This window comes from Rhinoderma darwinii, chromosome 2, assembly GCF_050947455.1.
Source record: "Rhinoderma darwinii isolate aRhiDar2 chromosome 2, aRhiDar2.hap1, whole genome shotgun sequence".
Classification (NCBI taxonomy): domain Eukaryota; kingdom Metazoa; phylum Chordata; class Amphibia; order Anura; family Rhinodermatidae; genus Rhinoderma; species Rhinoderma darwinii.
In genome coordinates this window covers 200,398,384-200,419,140 of record NC_134688.1, presented here as the reverse complement: position 1 = coordinate 200,419,140, position 20,757 = coordinate 200,398,384, and the positions used below count along the sequence as shown (strand labels likewise).

Genomic DNA, 20,757 nt, shown 5'->3' with positions numbered 1-20,757 from the left:
ACACAAAAGAAATGTTATTTTTTACAGTGTTTTACTTGTAAGAGTAGTAAAATATATATATATAAAAAAAAAAACTCTATCTATATATATATATATATATATATATATATATATATATATATATATACTTTATACTTGGTACCACCTTAATCATATTGACCCGCAGAATAAAGTTAACATGTTGATTTAATTGCACAGTGAATTTCGTAAAAACAAAGTGCAAAAAACTGTCGGAATCGCAGTTTTTTTCATTTTCTACCCCACAAATTCCCCCCCCCCATTTTCCTAGTACATTATATGGCACAATAAATAGCGCTACGAAAAACTTCAATTCGTCCCGCAAAAATCAAGCCCTCATAGGACTATATAGAAGGAAAAATAAAGACGTTATGACTTTTTGGAAGGTGGGGAAGAAAAAACTAAAATTATAATCTGAAAGTTGTTTACGACGGGAAGGGGTTAAAGGCAGGCACAGGGTTGTGAGCAGGGGAAATGGCTGATTTCCAGAGACACATATAGAAGAATTATTTATCTCCTCTTGCAATCAAAACTCTGAGAAATCCATATAATGGGATAAATAAAGGATATTCAAGGGAATGTGTCGCTAGAATTTTTTTTTTTTTTCAGTTAAACAATTAGTATTTAAGTGATTACACATTGTTTGAATTTTTTCACAAGTCAGGAAATATTAAATTAGATTCTAATTTATAACATTTCCATCTGCTGGCCACTAGAGGGAGCAGTTCCCAAAATTGCAGCATGGTCACTGTGGTAAAGCAACCTCATTGGTGTATGCTGCAAATTTGGGGTGGACACACTCTCCTCTAGTGTCCTCACACAATCCCCCCCCCCCCTCCCTTCTTCTGGCTAGTGCCAGGAGAAGGAAGGTTTTGAACGTCTTCAAACCTCCTACACTATATGCCGCCATTTTCTGAGCGACTGCACAGTGTAGGAGGGTTAGATACAGGGCTCAGCAGACAGTAATACACGAACCTAATGCACACGAACATAATTTACCTGCTCCTTCTGCCGCCTCCGCTGATCTACGCTCCTCTTCTCTGCGCCTTCGCTTCGTTGAACATATGGCCGGAAGGCGCGGCCGGAAGTCGTCATCTTACTGTCCGGCAGCGGCTTCCGGTCTACATGAAAATGGCGCTGGATTTCTCTCTACGAACAAGCTTCCCACACAGACGGCGCATGCAACTGGGAATGGAACGGCTCCCGTTCGCATTCTCTATGGGGTTGTATGTGCCGTATTCCATCTCTGTATGTATCGTTATACGACACATACAGAGATGGGAAAAAAAAATGGCAGCCCCCATAGAGAAGTAAAAGTAAGAACCTTAAAAAGTAAAACATGAGAATACAATTAAATAAATTTTTTGAAAATAGTTTAAAAGCAATATGATTAAAAAATTCATGACACCTTCCCTTTTAAGGGCAGAATTTCTTGCAATATATAGATTTTTTTTTATTTTGTGTAGTTACTACTTTATTCACGTTCAGTGAAATATTTAAAGAATTCTACTAAGCCATAATTCCCAACATCCCACATACACCTGTTTATTCCCACTCCTGAATGTGTGCAGCTTTTAGTATGATGAGAAAAAGAAATGGCTTGTAAGGAATAAGTTGCATAAGTTCGCATTCTGCCAGTGATCCTGTATGCTTGCATGCAATTTGAACAAAAAGTTAAATCTAAAATTTTCATACAGACTTCAAAGAATACAAATTGATCTTCGTGCCTTGAGATCACGTTGTCCCTTTAAGCCCTCTATTTCCTTTACCGTACTTCTTATATTTCAGTAAGCTTTTTACAGTGTACTGGAATGTGTCTCCACCAACTAGGAAACCTCAAACAAGTAACACCATTCCTTTATCTACAAATAGACACTGACTGCGCTTCAGCAAAGGAATTCTACATAGAAGAGAGTGAGAAGTCATCAGACTTATTTCCTAAAGGTAAACTTGGTGACATTCATGCAGGTTAGATCTGTGCATAGGAGGGATGAAGTTTTTTTAGAGAATATTCTATTAAAATCCTAGTTTAAGCCGAGATAGTGACGGTATTCTTTTCATATGAGATTTGAAGCATAACTTTTGCACAGATTTCCCTCACATTTTAAATTCTCTCAGCTGTTCCTTAGCAACAGACTACAAATGGTCATTTTGTTAGTAACCGTAGCTACAGTAGCACTCGGGGGATGCTGTTACTCTTTAACCCCTTCTCAAACCCACACGTGAATGGTCTCGGGATGCTTTACTGTTGGCATGACACAGAACTCATGGCAGCGCTCATCTTCTCGACACCAGGCTAGCCTCCAAAGCCTTCGCATGCAGATGCACTGACACCTGCCTGCTGCATTAGCTGAGCAAGCTCTGCACTGGTGTTAAGTCAATCCCGTAGCTGAATCCTCTTTAGGAGATGGTCCTGGCACTTGCTGGATTTTCTTGGGTGCCCTGAAGCCTTCACAGCAATTTAACTTCTCTCCTTTGAAGTTCTTGAGCCGATAAATGGTTGATTTAGGGGCAATCTTACAAGCAGCAATGTCCCAGCCTGTAAAGCCATTTTTTGATGCAAAGCAACGATGCCCTTGTGTGTCCTTGGAGGTAACCATGGTTAACAGAGGAAGACAATGATTTCAAGCACCATTCCCCTTTTAAAGCAACCAGGTTGCTCTTCTAATTCAACCAGTATGAGATCAGCTGCTTTGTTCTCGCTAACACTTTCTCCTGAGCTTACGAGCAGATCACTGAAATTGTTAGCAGGTCATTTTGTGGCAGGGCTGAAATGCAGTGGAAATGGGATTCTTGTCATTAAGTTAATTTTCATGGCAAGGAATGACTTTGCAATTCATCTGATCACTCTTCATAACAATCTAATGCAAATTGCCACTATAAAAACTGAAGCAGCAAACTTTGTGAAAACCCAAATTTGTCGGTCTCAAAACTCTTGGCCATGACTGTAAGCTCACCCTACAGCCAAATTTACATGAACGTGTTCGGTCCGTGGTACACAGTCCGTATGTCGGCCGCGTTTCCCGGACCAAACACACTGCAGGGAGCCGGGCTCCTAGCATCATGGTTATCTATGACACTAGGAGTCCCTGCCTCGCTGCGGTAAAACTGTCCCGTACTGTAATCATGTTTTCAGTATGGGACAGTAGTTCCACGGAGAGGCAGGGACTCCTAGCGTCATAGATAACTATTTTTTTTTTTTTTTAGCCCCCTAGGGGGCTTCAACCTGTGATCATTAGATCGCTTATGCCATAGACTGCAATATCACTATTTCCGTATATGGCAAAATTAGTGCCACAGGCAGGTCTCCATAGCAATCTTCCTATAGCAGGACTGGGAGTGTTCTCTAGTCTACCAGCTGCTATAGGAATACACTGGCAGTAAAAAAATATATATTTCTCTTCATTAATGGGCATATTCGCGACGGGAAAGGGTTAATGTACATGTCATGAGCTTTTTATGACTAACATGTTAAATGAGTGCTGTAATAACCTATGGGCGACGGATGCCACTTTTAGGCGTACCTTACAGCTTCTGTTTAGCATATACGTCAGCTTTTCCCGACGTAAGCTCTTAAAGTATGGGCCATAGAAATGTATTGCCTACGGTTTATACATTGAACTCCATAATAAGATAATCAGCAAGCTCCTAAGCGTCGACTAGTGGTGGCAAAATTGTATTTAATTGAGCTTTCAGCAGATTTGGAGCTCTGTATCAGGAAAACTGAGCTTTAACCACTCGGCACAACATTTTGACCTAAAAACGACATGTGTAGCACAAGTGTAAAGGCATTCAATTCTAGGCCTTATTCACACGAACATATTTCTTGTGCTGTCTGTTTTAACATTGAACAGCACACTGGCCAATTCAATAGGGCTATTCACATAGATCTGTTTTTGTTTTTGCACGGAGCATGTGTCCATTACGAGAAAACTCACAGCATGCCCTATTCTCATCCACTTCTGCGGGTTAGATTCACCCTAAGTCTATAGGTGCATGAAAAAAAGTCGGCTGCCAAAGAAATGCAGTAAAAATAGTGAAACCAGGAAGTGCTTGCAGAGGAGAAACATGGACAAGAAAAATGGATGGCACACGGAAACTACACTGATGCAACAAGGATATTCATAGGCGTTAAAAACAGTACATTTTCACGGACGCAAATCGGACCTGCCTGTGTGAATAAGGCCTTAGACTTTCATAAAATAATGCGTAGACTTTTTTGTCAGGGCATACGTACCTAAAGTTTTCCCTGACGAGCATTACCTTAGGACACTTCTGGGGTGCTTTTTTTTAGGACCTGGTTTGCCTGTGTATGTATAATATTTAATATAAAAAAAAAACACCTTTAGGTGCTATGATCGTTACTGACCTTCTCTTGTAAGTGTATGAAAACACCACATGTTCAGGGCGGATACGCTGCATCAAGCTGCACCGTATCCGCCCTGAACACCGCAGGGGATGCCGTCTGAAAAATCAAATTTTTCTGGCGGAATTTCCGCTGTGTAAAGCAGCGCCGGGGGAAATAAATTCATACTTACCCCCCTCCCTCTTCTCCGCGCGTATTCCGGCCTCCTGGGATGACGTTGCAGGCCATATGTCACATGGGATGAAGCGTTATCCCAGGAGGCCGGACTGGAGAAGAAAAACGGGACCCTGGGTAAGTATAACTTTATTTTTTATTATGATATTTGCGGTGGAATCGCTGTGATTCAGCTGCAAATGTCGCAACACACACACTACTTTGTTGCGTTTTTAAGCACCCCATTGAATTTAATGTGGAAAACACACAGCAGGTGTCCTGCTATTCTGCAGCGTTAATTGGACCGCTGCGGCTGAAGAAACCGCACCACAGGTCAATTTATTTGTGGGTTTTTTTGGGCTGCTTTTTTTCGTCCGCTGTGTGGGGGTGAGATTTGTTGAAGTTTCACCCAATTTGCTGCTACTGTAATACTCTGGATTTTTCGCAATGAATCCGTTGCGGATAATCCACAGTCTTTACGCCTAGTGTGTTCGTACACTAATAGCCGGGTTTGGGGCTATGGCTCCTTTTTATTGTAATGTAAGTATATGTTGTTTAAAAGCACATTAAAGGGTAACTAAACGTTCAACAAACTTCTGACATGTCATAAGTTTTGATCGCTGGGGCTCTGAGCACAGAGATTCCCACTGATCGCTAAAATGAAGCTGCAGAAGCATGCGTTTGAGCGCTGAGCCACTTTGGTTTTGTTTGGCTTTTCTCAGAAAGTCGATGTAGCTGCTAGACCGTTTGGGGTTTCTGTTCATCCAGTCCGTCAGATGAACGGAAACCATAGCTTCCGTTTGCATTACAATTGATTTCAATGGTAATGCTTTCGTTGCAGTTGGTTTCCGTTCCGTGAGGTTCGTTTTTTGTTTCACAGAAATAATAGCGTAGTAGACTATGCTATTGTTTCTGTAAAAAATCAAAAACTTTACCAAGCGGAAACAACTGCAACGGAAGCATTGCCATCGAAATCAATAGCAATGCAAACGGAAGCGAAACAATCCATTCGGCTTTCCGTTCATCTGTTCCTCTCATGCAATGGATGAACGGAATCCCCAAACGGAACCCGATGCTGATTTTGTCAAATGTTGGAGAAGCCACTAAAGTTTTGCTCAAAAACTACAATTTATATATTTATTTTATGTATACACCACCTGTTCTGTGGCTCCATTCGTGTAAGATGTAATTATGGGAAAAAAAGTGTAACTCTAAGGCGATGTTCACAGTTTTTTGCAGGCAGAAAATTCTGCCTCAAAATGGCGTTTGCCGCAGTTTTCGCCTTCGGCCATTGAGCGCCGCAGGCAAAAAACGCAGCGAAATAAGCTTTCTCTGCCTCCCATTGATGTCAATGGGAGGTCAGATGTAAACGCCTGAATATAGGGCATGTCGCTTCTTTTTCCCACGGTTTTTCTGCTCGCGGGAAAAAAAAAACACCTCCACCTCCCATTTTAAATCAATGGGAGGCATTTTCGGACGTTTTTTGGCGCGGTTTCCACGTCAAAGGAGCTGTGTGAACTGGCTTTAACAGAGTTTATCCGGGGATGGATATCGCTCCTAAAAGCATTCTTCACTGTCCGTCTTAAACCACTATATGAAAAGTAGGAACTTTCCTAGTAACACCAAATACAACCCTGGATCCCAGCAATCATGTTCCTTTTTCTGTCATTATTGTGCAACTAGCCCTTCTGATGAATGTACAGTATTGTGACTAAGTCAAGTTTCTACAAGAGCACTGAGATCTGACCATGTCTCTTGTTACTAAGCAGCTGACTAAAGCCGCCTTCACATCTTGTTGCACTACGTTTGACGTATGCACTGGGAAAAGCTCCGACATATACGTTGAATGTGGCATCTGTCACCAAAGACTATAGTGGTAATGGATTTATCATGAACTGGGGTCATGAGGGTTCATGAAAAGTCCATTTATGAATAGGTATGTCAGGAACTTTGCCAGGACTCCGGCCCTGGGTAAGCTACCCGACATATGTTTAACCTATATATGTGACGGATGAGGTTGTCAGTCACCCATAGTCACCCATGTTCATGGAAAAAAAAGTGTACTGCGCTGTACACGTTGTTTTTGAGGGAACCCTTTGGATGGCATAGCATGTACCAAGTCAACGGAACCCTAAAAAAAGAAACACTCCTAAAAGTTATGTGAATGGGGCCTCAGATTGTTTGAGTTAAAGACTTGAGATATTTGTTTTATAAATAAGAAAATTCTGAGAAATATTGTTTCATTTTTTTTAATTTATTTTTTTCTGCAGAAAATGCCAGAAGGGTCAGAAGACCACAACCATTGGTGGCATTCTGAGTCCCATCCTATCCCATCCTAATTCCGCATACATCCGGAGATGGCACAGAGCAGTCATAAGCTTGACATCCAGGTATTAAATGATCTTCAGCAACGCTTCCCTGAGATTCCACTTGAAGTGGTGTCTCAGTGCATGGTGCAGGTATGTGTTAGTGTGATGACAGTATCTATAGACTGTGTATTATCCATAATCTGCTATATTACTAATACTCTGGTCAGGATAAAAGTTTGGTGCTACCACCTAGTTACTGTTTCATGCCTTCACCCGCAAAATCCAATGATGTATAGTTATGTAAGGCTCTGTTTACGTTCTGTTTGAACATACAGGTGAGGTATACTTTGTGCAGAAAAAAACATTGTTAAGCATGTGACTGTTTTTTTTGGGCATTTCCTTGGCATTGCTGAATAGCCTAGTGGGGGTACAGGCATAAACCGATCAAACATGCCGAAGGACGTGCCTTTGGCGCACTTTTTTTCTATGGGAACATTACGGTGTATATTTGTGAGCATATCTTAATATATATCTACTGTATATCGTAATAAATATATATGTGGGTTTGCGTAAACTGAACTGGTGCAGAGAATTTCTTTAAATGTGTAGGTCTATCTTATGAACACCTTTTTCCAGTTTTAGATGTTAGTGGGGAGGTCCTCTGCTGGGGTCCCTCTTCTATTAGCAAGAGTGGAGAGCTGCATGTGAATAGCAAACATGTTCTACTATATTTTCTGTGCTGCAGAACTACATGTGTGGTTGCTCGCAGACTCCCCCCAACCACAGCCTTAGTTTTATGGGGGTCTCAGCAGTTGCACCTGTGGCAGTCATTTGATCGTTGGGTTGGCTTTCTTTGGAGAAGATTAGATTTTATTTTTTTTAATACATATTTCATTCATCAATGTCATTAGTTTTGTACTAGCATGTTATTTGCATGTTTATTTACAGGGTCTTTTTTTAGGTACCATCACGCTAAAATTATATATGACCAGATGAACTTCTGGTTTAACCTCCTCCGAGCTACAAGTGCCCTAGGTAGGCAAGCAAAAAAGAGTGCGGTCCCTGATGTATTATCGAGATTCTAAGCCCAGTTGTACATGACCCATTCGGGCCGTTTTTTACAGCATCCGAATAGAACCCGATTTTGTTTTCACCGACCCATTTAATTTAGCAGGTGAATCGGGTTAGTAAAAACAGACCCGACTCTCCGATCCATGGAAAGATGGGACATGTCCTATCTTTCCACGGATCTCGGACAAGTCGGGCGGCACACGCGGTCGTGTGCATTAGGTGTAACGACTCCATCAAAAATATGCAGAGGCAGCATCTGTGAAAGGAGGCTACTGAACAAACCACTCCTAGTATAGTCTTCTCTATAGCCTGCTGTAAATCTATGGAAATTTAATGAAATACACAATATGCTTTAACATTTTTCCCTCTTCACAAAAATCTAGATCCGTATTGTCACTAGATTTTAGGGCACTAAACCACCAGCACGTGGTTATACTACTGAGGTTTAGCGTGTTTAAGAGAACCTTTCACCTGCCCATACATGTGCAGCATGTAATGGGCAGTGCTTCACAAACACTGTCTCACGTTACATTTTTTTTTCCTATCTTCCGCTGTTATTTACATATCGGTGCTGTTATATTTGGCTCCTGATATGTAAAGAAGTCCCTGAACGGTCAATGGGGCGTGTCTATCTAACTAAATGGCAAGGGGGCGTGATCTCTTCACTCTGACACTGTCCAATGGGCTACGGAGAGTGATGGCGGCTTGCGCTGTGTTCCCTCCCGCGAGAACACACACAGACTGGTGGTTCTGCAAAGACTGCTCTCTGTGTGTTCTCGCGGTAGGGCACACCGTACGAGCTGTCCTGACACTGTCTGTAGCTGACTGGACAGTGTCAGAGTGAAGAGATCACGCCCCCCTGCCATTTAGTTAGATAGAAACGCCCCATTGACCGTTCAAGGGCTTATTTACATATCGGGCGCCAAATATAACTGCACAGATATGTAAATAACGGAGGAAGTTAGAGAGCTAATTTCAAGCGAGTGTTTGTGAAGCTCTGCCTATTACATGCTGCACTCAGCTCCACATGTATAGGCAGGTGAAAGGTTCTCTTTAAACATGCCCCTCTCAAATCTGATATTTTACACAGTCCCTGTTTTTAGAATTCTGTCTTAAGAGACGTTATAATACATCGTGCAGAGTCCTGAGATGAATCCAGGTGCACTGGCTTTGGCTTCATCTGAGCATGTGCAGGATGCTGTTGGACTTCTCTCCAGAATCTTCTCTGGTAATTTATATATAGCACCCGCTGCCAGTGGCGGATTAAGTAGACCATAGGCCCTGGGCTGTTCCCCCAAACTTGGGCCCCCCTTCCCCACCGCCGATCTGCCGTGTCTATAGTGAACACCACCTTTTTGTGCGAGCATTGACAAATGGGTGTTACGATTACCCTTGTCAAAGGGCTGTGTCACTACATACTGACTGTCTCAAACCATCACTGACAGTATCACACTTCCTCTTGACAATGTGAGTGGTAACACACATTTGTCTATTAGTCCTGGGTGCACAAAGATATGTAGAATACAAGGATTTCCTACAACAGACATTTCAGGGAGGGGAAAGATCCCCTATAGATCCAGTGACTCACAGGTCATGTCTTCTCTGATGTGAGTAGTTTTCTTTTCTCCTCCATCTGGCGCAGACCGTTATGGCGACTTCTCCTGATCAATTCTGCAGCCATTTCCAGCCTCTATAGAAACACACAAATTTAGACACCAAGGCCCAGAACCATACATTAATGGGGTTGTCCGGGCACAGACCGTTTTTTATACTGATGACCTATCGCTGTGCCCGGACAACCCCTTTTAGGCTGGGTTCACACGTGGCGGAATTTCACTTAAATTCCGCTGCGGACACTCCGCAGCGTTAATCCGCAGCGGAGCCGTTTGTCCATTGACTTACACTTTAATTTAGCAGTGTTCGTTTAGACGAGGCGTAAAATTCCGCTGCGGAGCATAGGCTGCGGAGCGGAATTTTGTGTCCGCAGCATGCTCTGTCTGTTGCGGAGCAGTGGCGGACTCATGGCGGAATTTCTCCATTGACTTCAATGGAGATTCTAATTTCCGCAATGAAGTCCGCAGCTGTCATGCACATGTTATGTGTGCTGCGGATGCGTCTTGCTTTTTTAACTTGACATTTCTTCATTCTGGCTGGACCTATGTATTTCTAGGTCTACAGCCAGACTGAGGAAGTCAATGGGGCTCCCGTAATGACGGGAGCGTTGCTAGGAGACGTCAGTAAATAGTCACTGTCCAGGGTGCTGAAAGAGTTAAGCGATCGGCAGTAACTGTTTCTGCACCCGGGACAGTGACTACCGATCCCAATATACATGTATCTGTAAAAAAAAATGAAGTTCATACTTACCGAGAACTCCCTGCTTCTGTCTCCAGTCCAGCTTCCCAGGATGACGTTTCAGTCTAAGTGACGGCTGCAGCCAATCCCAGGCTAATAACAGGCTGCAGCGGTCACATGGACTGCCGCGTCATCCAGGGAGATCGGGCTGGATGCCGAAGGAGGGACGCGTCACCAAGACAACGGGCGGTAAGTATGAATTTCTTTGACTTTCACAAGGGAAAGTGCTGTCCCTTCTCTCTATCCTGCACTGATAGGGAGAAGGGAAGTACTTTTACCGCAGTCCGCAGCAGCTAGTCCGCATCAATTTACTGCACATTTTGTGCAGATCCGCAGCAGAATCTGCAACGCAGATTCTGTGCGGCATTGATGCGGACAGTTGCGGAGGAAATCCGCCACGTGTGGTCATGCCCTTACTCAGACCAATAAATTTGGGCCCCAGACTATCATAGAATACATACAGACCCAGACCTTCTAAACGATTGCAGTCCCCAGACCGCCTAAACAAATACGGACCCCAGAACAAGCACCCTAAATAAATAGACCTCAGACAGGACCCCTAAATATAGACCCCCAGACCCGACCCTCTACACTAATGACCCCAAACCTGACTCCCTTAATACAGACCCCAGACCCCCTAAACTAACAGACCCCCTAAATCAAGACCCCTAAACGAATAAAGACCCTAGACCAGGCCACCTAAACACAGACCCCATAAACGAATACAGACCCCCTAAATACAGACCCTAGACCTGACCCCCCCCCCTACACTAATGACCCCAGAACTGACTCCCTTAAGTAATAGACACCAGACCCCTAAACTAATAGACCCTAGAAAAGGCTCCCTAAATAGACCCCACAAACTAATACAGACCCAGACGTCAAACTAATAGACCCCATAAATACACCTTAAACTAACACAGGCCCCTAAATATACAGACCCTAAACCCCTAAAACTGATACAGAACTCAAACACCCTAAATCCAGACCCCTTAAACTAAGACACCAAACTTCCTAAATACAGTCTCCAAACCAGACCCCCTAAATACAGTCCCCACACCAGACCCCATAAACTAATAGACGTCAAACTAATACAGACCCCCTAAATACAGACCCCAGATCCCTTAAACTGCTACAGATACCAAACCCCCTAAATACACACGAGACCCCCTAAGTACAGTCCCCACACCAGACGTCAAACGAATACAGGCCCCCTAAAGCTGCGGTTATGTGACCAGCAGGTCTCTAAACAGTAGTAAGAACTTCAGAGATGAGGTCATGTGACCTTATGTCTAAAGGTCCTTTTGCAGGACATATACAATGCTGTTTCGTCGAGGTTTTTGCCACGATTCGCGGCAATAACGCGACAAAACTACATTGTACTTTTTCAGCGGCCATGGGTGCCACGCACGAACGCCCTATGACGATCCGCCATTGCCCACTGCATTATAACTTCTTTTAGACAAATGCTAAAACTACATGGGGCATGTTTAGGGCGCTAAACCCTAGCAGTTTAATGACATTCTAGTGGTTTAGTGCCCTAAAATCTAGTGACCAGGTTTTATCTGATATCACTGGGCTATGTTTTAAAACATTTCAAGCATAGCAAAAGTTGGATAAACATATTGGTCATATTGTTTGTTTGTTTGTTTTTTTCAGTTAAACAATTTATTATTTAAGTGATTACACATTGTTTTAATTTTTTCACAATATTTTTAATTAGATTCAAATTTATAACATTTCCATGTGCTGGCCACTAGAGGGAGCAGTTCCCAAAATTGCAGCATGGTCAATGTAGTAAAGCAACCTCGTTGATTTATGCTGCAAATTTGGGGTGGACACACTCTCTCTAGTGTCCTCACACAATCCCCCCTCCCTTCTTCTGGCTAGTGCCAGGAGAAGGAGGGGTTTGAATCTTCAAACCTCCTACACTGTGACGCCATTTTCTGAGCGACTGCACAGTGTAGGAGGATTAGATACAGGGCTCAGCAGACCGTATCACACGAACGTAATACTCACATACACAAACATAACTTACCTTCTCCTGCCGCCTCCGCTCCTATTCCTTGCACCTTCGCTTCCTTGAACATATGGCCGGAAGCCGCGGCCGGAAGTCGTCATCTTACTGTCCGGCAGTGGCTTCCGGTCCACATGAAAATGGCGCCGGATTTCGCTCTGCGAACAAACTTCGTTTTGATCTGTGTGGGAGCGGCGCATGCGTCGTTCCCACACAGACGGTGTACGCTGCAGTGAATGAAACGGCTCCCGTTCGCATTCTCTATGGGGTTGTATGTGCCGTATTCCATCTCTATATGTGTCGTTAATCGACACATACAGAGATTTAAAAAAAAATGGCAGTCCCCATATAAAAGTAAGAATAAAGTAAAAAGTAGAACATGACAACACAAATAAATAAAATGTATGTTAACCCCTTGAGTACCCAGCTCATTTTGGCCTTGAGGACCAGACTCATTTTTTTCAAATCTAACTCTGGAATGCTTTTACCTATCCAATTGATTCTGAGATTGTTTTCTCGTGACATATTGTACTTTATGTTAGTGAAAAAATGTGGTCGATTAAATTCATTGCTTATTTGTGAAAAACACGAAAATTTAGAGAAAATTTGAAGAAATTATGATTTTTCCAATTTTAAACGTATCTGCTTGTAAAACAGTAATACCACACAAAATAGTTACTAATTAACATTTCCCATATGTCTACTTTGTTTGCATCATTTTTTGAACATCCTTTTCTTTTTCTAGGACATTACAAGGCTTAGAACTTTAGCAGCAATTTCTCATATTTGTAAGAAAATTTCTAAAAGCTATTTTTTTCAGGGACGAGTTCAGTTCTGAAGTGGTTTTGAGTGCCCTATATATTAGAAACCCCCATAAAACACCCCATTTTGAAAACTGCACCCCTCAAAGTATCCAAAACCGCATTCAGAAAGTGTTTCAACCCTTTAGGCGTTTTACGGGAATTGAAGGAAAGTAGAGCTGAAATTTTCAAATTTCATTTTTTTTTCAAAAAAATTCATATGCAATACATTTTTTTTCTGTACCACAGAAGGTTTTACCTGAGAAACGCATCTCCATTTTTATTTTTTAGAAATATCCCACATGTGGCCCTAGTGTGCTAATGGACTGAAACACAGGCCTCAGAAGCAAAGGAGCACCTCGTGGATTTTGGGGCCTCCTTTTTTCAGAATATATTTTAGGCACCATGTCAGGTTTGAAGAGGTCTTGTGGTGCCAAAACAGTGGAAACACCCAAAAGTGACCCCCATTTTTTAAACTACACCCCTCAGGGAATTTATCTAGGGGTATAGTTAGCATTTTGACCCCACAGGTATTTTGCTATTTTTATTGGAGTTAGTCTGTGAAAATGAAAATTAACTTTTTTTTTTTTTTCTGGAAAAAAGGAACCATTTCTAATTTTTGCAAGAAATAAGGGAGAAAAAGCACCCCAACATTTGTAAAGCAATTTCTCCCGATTACGGAAATACCCCATATGTGGTAATAAGCTGTTAGCACCCACAGCAGGGCTCAGAAGGGAAGGAGCGCCATTTGGATTTTGGAGCTCTGATTTTACTGGAATGGTTTTCGGTGCCGTGTCACGTTTGCAACGCCCTGGAGGGACCTAAACAGTGGAATCCCCCCCAAAAGTGACCCCATTTTGGAAACTATACCCCTCAAGGAATTTTTCTAGTGGTATAGTTAGCATTTTGAGCCCACAGTTTTTTTGCTGAATTTATTGGAATTAGTCTGTGAAGATGAAAAGAGACTTTTTTGGGGGGAAAAAAAACTGAATTTTCTTATTTTTTCATAAGCAATGTTAAATACTTTTGTGTCAAAAAAGACAAAAAAGTATAATAGGTATGATACCTTTATTGGCTAACCATAAAAGTTCTATATGCGGCTTTCAGAGCGCAGAGGCTCCTTCTTCAGGCAGTTTCCAAATGAATGACTTAGAAAAAAGCACAACATTTAGATGTTACACAAAGACAATTAGTACATGAGGTGATATATCATTAAGATAAGCCGGGGCAATAAAACTGAGGTTATAGGGGTGATGACTTAGGAGTTAAGGCATCTGGAGTCAGTCTGATGGGGGACGTGACGTGTGTCCATGTAGTGGCTCATAAATCCAGGTGTTCGATTGAGGCCTTGTGTCAATGACTGGAACTTTATCATCATCTTGAATTCCCAAATTTTTCTTTCTCTGTTGTTTTTAAAATGACTAATGAGAATGAGTACCTTTAAATCTGCCAAACTGTGATCAGGTCCAGAGAAATGTTTTCCCACGGGTGTATCCACCACCTGTTTTATTGTATGTCTGTGAAGATTCATCCTGGTTTGTGTAGTTTTTGTATTGTTTCTCCAATGTAGATTCCTTTATTGATGCACCTTGTACACAGGATCATGTACACTACATTGGAGGATGTACAGGAGAACGTGCCAGTGATTTTATAGTCCTGCTGCGTGTTTGGTATCTGGATGGTGTTTGATGACCAGATGTTGGTACAGGTCTTGCATTTTCTACTGTTGCAAGGAAAAGTGCCAGTCTCTGATGGTGGTGAGAGGGCACTTCTGACCAGGAGATTCCTTAGGTTTGGTGGCTGTTTGTAGGCAAGGAGTGGTAAATCTGGGAATATTTCCTTCAGTTTATTGTCTTTGTTAAATATAGGTTGGAGATCAGCAGCAATTTTCCTCAAGATGTTCATTTGGGGGTTGTATATGACCACTAGGGGAACCCTGCTGTTGTCTTCCTTCTTTTTGTACTCCAGAAGATTGCTCCTTGGAATTCTTGTTGCTCTGTAGATCTGATCATCTATAATCCTTGGATGGTATCCCTGTTGTAAGAATGTATTCCTCAGTGATAGCAGGTGTTGTTTTGTGTCTTCACAGTCTGAACAGATCCGTATGTATCGCAGAGCCTGGCTGTAGATGATGGATTTCTTTATGTGTCTCGGATGGAAGCTGTTCCATCTCAGATATGCTGGACGGCCTGTAGGTTTATGGTAGATTGTTGTTTGTATGGTATTGTCTCTCATGTATATGGTCATGTCCAGAAAATGTATTTGAGATGTAGAGTAGTTGAGAGTGAGTTTGATGGTAGGATGGAACTTGTTGAAGTTTTTATGGAAAGAAAGCAGTTCATGTTCAGAGCCTGTCCAGATTATCAGCAGGTCATCAATGTACCGGAAATATACTAGAGGTTTAGTTGCGCAGGTTGATAAAAACTCTTCCTCTAGTTTGGCCATTGACAGGTTAGCATATTGTGGTGACATTTTGCTACCCATAGCGCTTCCCATACATTGTAGATATGTCTTTGTCAAATAAAAAATAATTGTGAAGGAGTACGAACCTGATGAGTTGTAGGGCTGGCTCTGTCGCTAGATTGTTCTTTTGAAGAAAGTGTTAGCATGCGGCTATGCCATCCTCATGGGGGATGTTAGAATATAAAGATTCCACATCCATAGTTGCCAATATTGTTCCCTCTGGTAGTGGACCTAGGGCTGAGAGTTTGCAGAGGACGTCTGTGGTGTCCTGGACATAACTTGGTGTGCACCTCACCAAGGGCTTTAAGATTTTCCACCCAGCCAGAAATATTCTCAGTTAAAGTCCCAACACCTGAAATGATTGCTGAATTGGTTTCTGGGGGCCATGTCGCATTTGCAGAGTCCCTGAAGTACCAGTACAGTAGAAATTCCCCAGGTGTGATCCCAATTTGGAGACTATACGCCTGAAAGAATTAAATTAGAGGTGTAGTGAGCATTTTGATCCCTCAGGTGTTTTATAGATTTTATTAGAATTGGTCTGTGAAAATGAAATTATTTTTTTTCCAATAACCTGTAGATTTAACTCATAATCTTTCATTTCCACAAGGCATACAGGAGAAAAGACACCCCAAAATGTGTTACACAATTTCTCCTGAGTAGGGAAATACCCCATATGTGGTTGTAAACTGCTATTTGGACATACGGCAAGGGTCTAAACGGAAAAAGTGCAATTTCGTTTTTGGAGTGGAGATTTTACAAAATTTGTTTTTGACGCCATGTTGCATTGCGCTGAGGTACCAGTACAGTGAAAACTCCCGAGAAATGACCCCATTTAGGAAACTACACCCCTCAAGGAGTTCATCTAGAAATGTAGTGAGCATTTTTACCCCATATGTGGTCATAAACTGCTGTTTTGGCACACTGCCAGGCCCAGAAGGAGCGCCATTTGGCTTTTGGAGTGCAGATTTTGCTTGGTAGTAGTTTTGCTTAGTGTTTTACTGGTGTTTCAGTTTATAATGTGGGGGCATATGTAATCTGGATGGAGTACATTAGGCTATATGTAAGCTGTGCAGAGTACATCAGGGTATATGTAAGCTGTGCAGAGTAGATCAGGGTATATGTAAGCTGTGCAGAGTACATCAGGGTATATGTAAGCTGTGCAGAGTAGATCAGGGTATATGTAAGCTGTGCAGAGTAGATCAGGGTATATGTAAGCTGTGCAGAGTAGATCAGGGTATATGTAAGCTGTGCAGAGTACATCAGGGTATATGTAAGCTGTGCAGAGTACATCAGGGTATATGTAAGCTGTGCAGAGTACATCAGTGTATATGTAAGCTGTGCGGAGTACATCGGGGTATATGTAAGCTGTGCGGAGTACATCGGGGTATATGTAAGCTGTGCGGAGTACATCGGGGTATATGTAAGCTGTGCGGAGTACATCGGGGTATATGTAAGCTGTGCGGAGTACATCGGGGTATATGTAAGCTGTGCAGAGTACATCGGGGTATATGTAAGCTGTGCAGAGTACATCGGGGTATATGTAAGCTGTGCAGAGTACATCGGGGTATATGTAAGCTGTGCAGAGTACATCGGGGTATATGTAAGCTGTGCAGAGTACATCGGGGTATATGTAAGCTGTGCAGAGTACATCGGGGTATATGTAAGCTGTGCGGAGTACATCGGGGTATATGTAAGCTGTGCGGAGTACATCGGGGTATATGTAAGCTGTGCGGAGTACATCGGGGTATATGTAAGCTGTGCGGAGTACATCGGGGTATATGTAAGCTGTGCGGAGTACATCGGGGTGTATGTAAGCTGTGCGGAGTACATCGGGGTGTATGTAAGCTGTGCGGAGTACATCGGGGTGTATGTAAACTGGGCGGAGTACATCGGGGTGTATGTAAGCTGGGCGGAGTACATCGGGGTGTATGTAAGCTGGGCGGAGTACATCGGGGTGTATGTAAGCTGGGCGGAGTACATCGGGGTGTATGTAAGCTGGGCGGAGTACATCGGGGTATATGTAAGCTGGGCGGAGTACATCGGGGTATATGTAAGCTGGGCGGAGTACATCGGGGTATATTGTAAGCTGGGCGGAGTACATCGGGGTATATGTAAGCTGGGCGGAGTACATCGGGGTATATGTAAGCTGGGCGGAGTACATCGGGGTATATGTAAGCTGAGCGGAGTACATCGGGGTATATGTAAGCTGGGCGGAGTACATCGGGGTATATGTAAGCTGGGCGGAGTACATCGGGGTATATGTAAGCTGGGCGGAGTCCAGCAGGTCATAATAGGATGATGTAATAATGGGGTGAATGAATAATACAATTATCCATGGATAGTGACGTACGCTTTGAACCAATCCTTCATGCACAGGCCGGATTTTTGGGTGCAAGAGTCGCACTTCTAAAGGGTGTCCGTGGTGTTGTACAAAACATCCGCACTCCAGCATTGCCTAATCTTTGACTCCTTCATTAGCCCCATATGTAGCACAGACCCCAAAATGTCATAGTTTCCGCTACATTTACAGGGTCTACCAATGGGGGTTGCAAATGATGACGTGGGGTTTTAGGTGAAGAGCTGCTGCACATATGAATTAGTCTGGGCCGTCGTTTTGCATTATTGCGTTCCAAGAGTCATAACTTTTTATTTTTCCGTTGACGAGCTGTGAGTGCGCTTGATTTTCATGGGATGAGCTGTAGTTTTTATTAGTATCTGTTTTTATTCCATTTTTCGTGAGGTGAGGAGACCAAAAAACAGATTCTTTCACTGTTTTTTTTTATAATTTTTTAACGGCGTTCTCTGTGCAGTATAAACAACATGTTTACTTTATTCTGTGGTTCAATACGATTATGGCAATACCAAATTTATATTGTTTTTATATGTTTTACTAAATTTACACAATAAAAACACTTTTTTCTAAATAAAATGTTTTAGTGTCACCATGTCCTGAGAGCTATAACTTTTTTTATTTTTTTGTCGACAGTGCTTTGTGAGGGCTTGTTTTTTGCGTGACACACTGTAGTTTTATTGGTACCATGTTTGGCTACGCGCGACTTTTTGATCACTTTTTATTCCATTTTTTTGGAAACAACGTGACCAAAAAAGGAAAATCTACCATTGTTTTTTATTGTATTTTTTTTTTACGGTGTTCACCATGCGGGATAAATAATGATATTTTTTTTTAGGTCAGGCCAATACGAACGCCGTGATACCTATTATGTCTAGTTTTTGTCTTTTTTTTTCCCCATTTTTTTTTTCTAATTACAAAGGGCTTGATCAGGGAAACAAGATGATGATTATTGTTTTTATTACGTAAAACTTTTATTTATTTTATCTAAAACTTTTTTTTTTTTCTTTTTTTCACTTTTTATTTTACACTTACTAGGAGACTGGAAGATCTGATCTTCTGATCCCCTGTACAATACAATACACTGCACTACTTCTGTATGTACTTGTGTAGTGCAGTGTATTGTAACTGTCACTTTACAACTGACAGTTGAGCCTATTAGGTCCTGCTTTGGGCAGGACCTAATAGACTCCCGTACCTGGCAACCAGGAAGCCGTTGCTAGGCTTCCTGGTTGCCATTGCAACCATCAGAACCCTGTGATTTTTCGCGGGGGGGGGTGGCAATGGGGTGCAGACGGAGCCTCCTCCCTCTGTATGAATCACTTAAATGCCGCTGTCCCTATTGACCGCAGCATTTAAGGGGTTAAACTACAGCAATCAGAGAGGACAGTGATCGCTGTTGCAGTGGGATGTCGGCTGTATATTACAGCCGACAGCCGATGAAGATGGAGCGAGCACAGCTCCTGTGCCCCCTTCATCCTCAGGGCGTTACTATACGCCCATTTTTGGGAAGGGGTTAATAAAAAGTGTTTTGTTTTTTTTACACCACTTTCTGATCTCACGGATCTCACAGAAATGAGGAGATCAGAGAAAGTGACAGGAGCTTTCTCCTGTAGACGACGTCACAGACGGCTGTGATTGGTCAGTCTTCAGATATCACAGCAATCGCCGGCATGGGGGACTGCTAATTGGTCCCTAGGCCGGTAGCAGAGACGGTTAGCTGTCAATGACAGCTGCCGCCGCTGTTATATCACTATGTGATTTCACATAGTGACAGTTTATTCCTTCTCCGCAATAGTACGGCAAAGGTCCGCTGCAATGAGCGGCCTGCGACGTACTATTGCGGAGAAGGTACGCAAGGGGTTAATATCATATTAAAAGCAATATAACAAAATATAGATTTCATGACACCTTCCCTTTAAATGGTGTTACCTTTTAGATGAATATTTTGTCCTTCTAGAAAAATCTTGTGGTTTTTTTAAAGTGTTCCACATAATATGTAACTACACCGTTCCAGATTATTATGCACATTGGATTGAAGTGTCAAACATTTAACCCCTTAATGACCAGCCTATTTTAAACCTTGGCATGTAATGTAATGACCATGCCATTTTTTAAGTTTTTCCATCGTCGCATTCCAAGATCTATAACCTTTTTATTTTTGCGTCGACATAGTTGTATAAGGTCTTGTTTTTTTTTTTTGGACAAGTTGTATTTTTTAATAGCACCATTTTGAGGTACATATTATTTATTGATTAACTTTTATTAACTTTTTTTTGGGGGGGGTAATAAAAAAAAAACCTGAAATTTTGCCACTCTTTTTCGCGTCTTAAATCTATGCCGTTAACCGTGTGATATAAATAACACTAACTTTATTCAGCGGGTTGTTACGATTGCAATGATACCAAATTTGTATAGTTTTTGTATGTTTTACTACTTTTACACAGTAAAAACGCTTTTTTTTCAAAAGTATTTGTTTTTGTGTCTCCATATTTGAAGAGCCGTCACGTTTTTATTTTTTCACCGATGCGGTTGTATGAGGGCTTTTTTTTTGCGGGAAGACTTGTAGTTTTTATTGGTACCATTTTTGAGTAGATGCGACTTTTTGATCACTTTTTATCAAATTTTTTTTTAAAGTCAGGATTCACAGAAAACAGCAATTTTTCCATAGTTTTTTATTACATTTTTTACGGCGTTCACCGTGCAGGTTAAATAATGTAATATATTTATAGTGGGGGTCGTTACGGACGCGGCGATACCAAATATGTGTAACTTTTTTTTACTTTTATTTTGGTTTTTTAATAGTAAAGCATTTTGGAAGGGTGGGTTTTTCATTTTTTTTTCACTTTTTTTTAATT

At 42.0% G+C, this 20,757-nt stretch overlaps 1 protein-coding gene across 5 annotated transcripts in view; it reads left to right on the top strand.

Annotated features, from left to right (window-relative positions):
• The window catches only part of TAB3 (TGF-beta activated kinase 1 (MAP3K7) binding protein 3), a 68,169-nt gene that overhangs the window by 21,484 nt on the left and 25,928 nt on the right, over positions 1 to 20,757 (top strand). For 2 of the 5 annotated variants that reach the window (XM_075852734.1, XM_075852730.1), the window contains exon 2: positions 6,808 to 6,996. In XM_075852734.1, coding sequence (XP_075708849.1) covers positions 6,895 to 6,996 — 102 coding nt within the window. In that variant the 5' untranslated portion in view covers positions 6,808 to 6,894. Of the gene's footprint in view, positions 1 to 1,875; positions 1,963 to 6,807; positions 6,997 to 20,757 lie in introns of those variants that run through there. The other 3 variants (XM_075852731.1, XM_075852732.1, XM_075852733.1) reach the window with 3 other exon arrangements.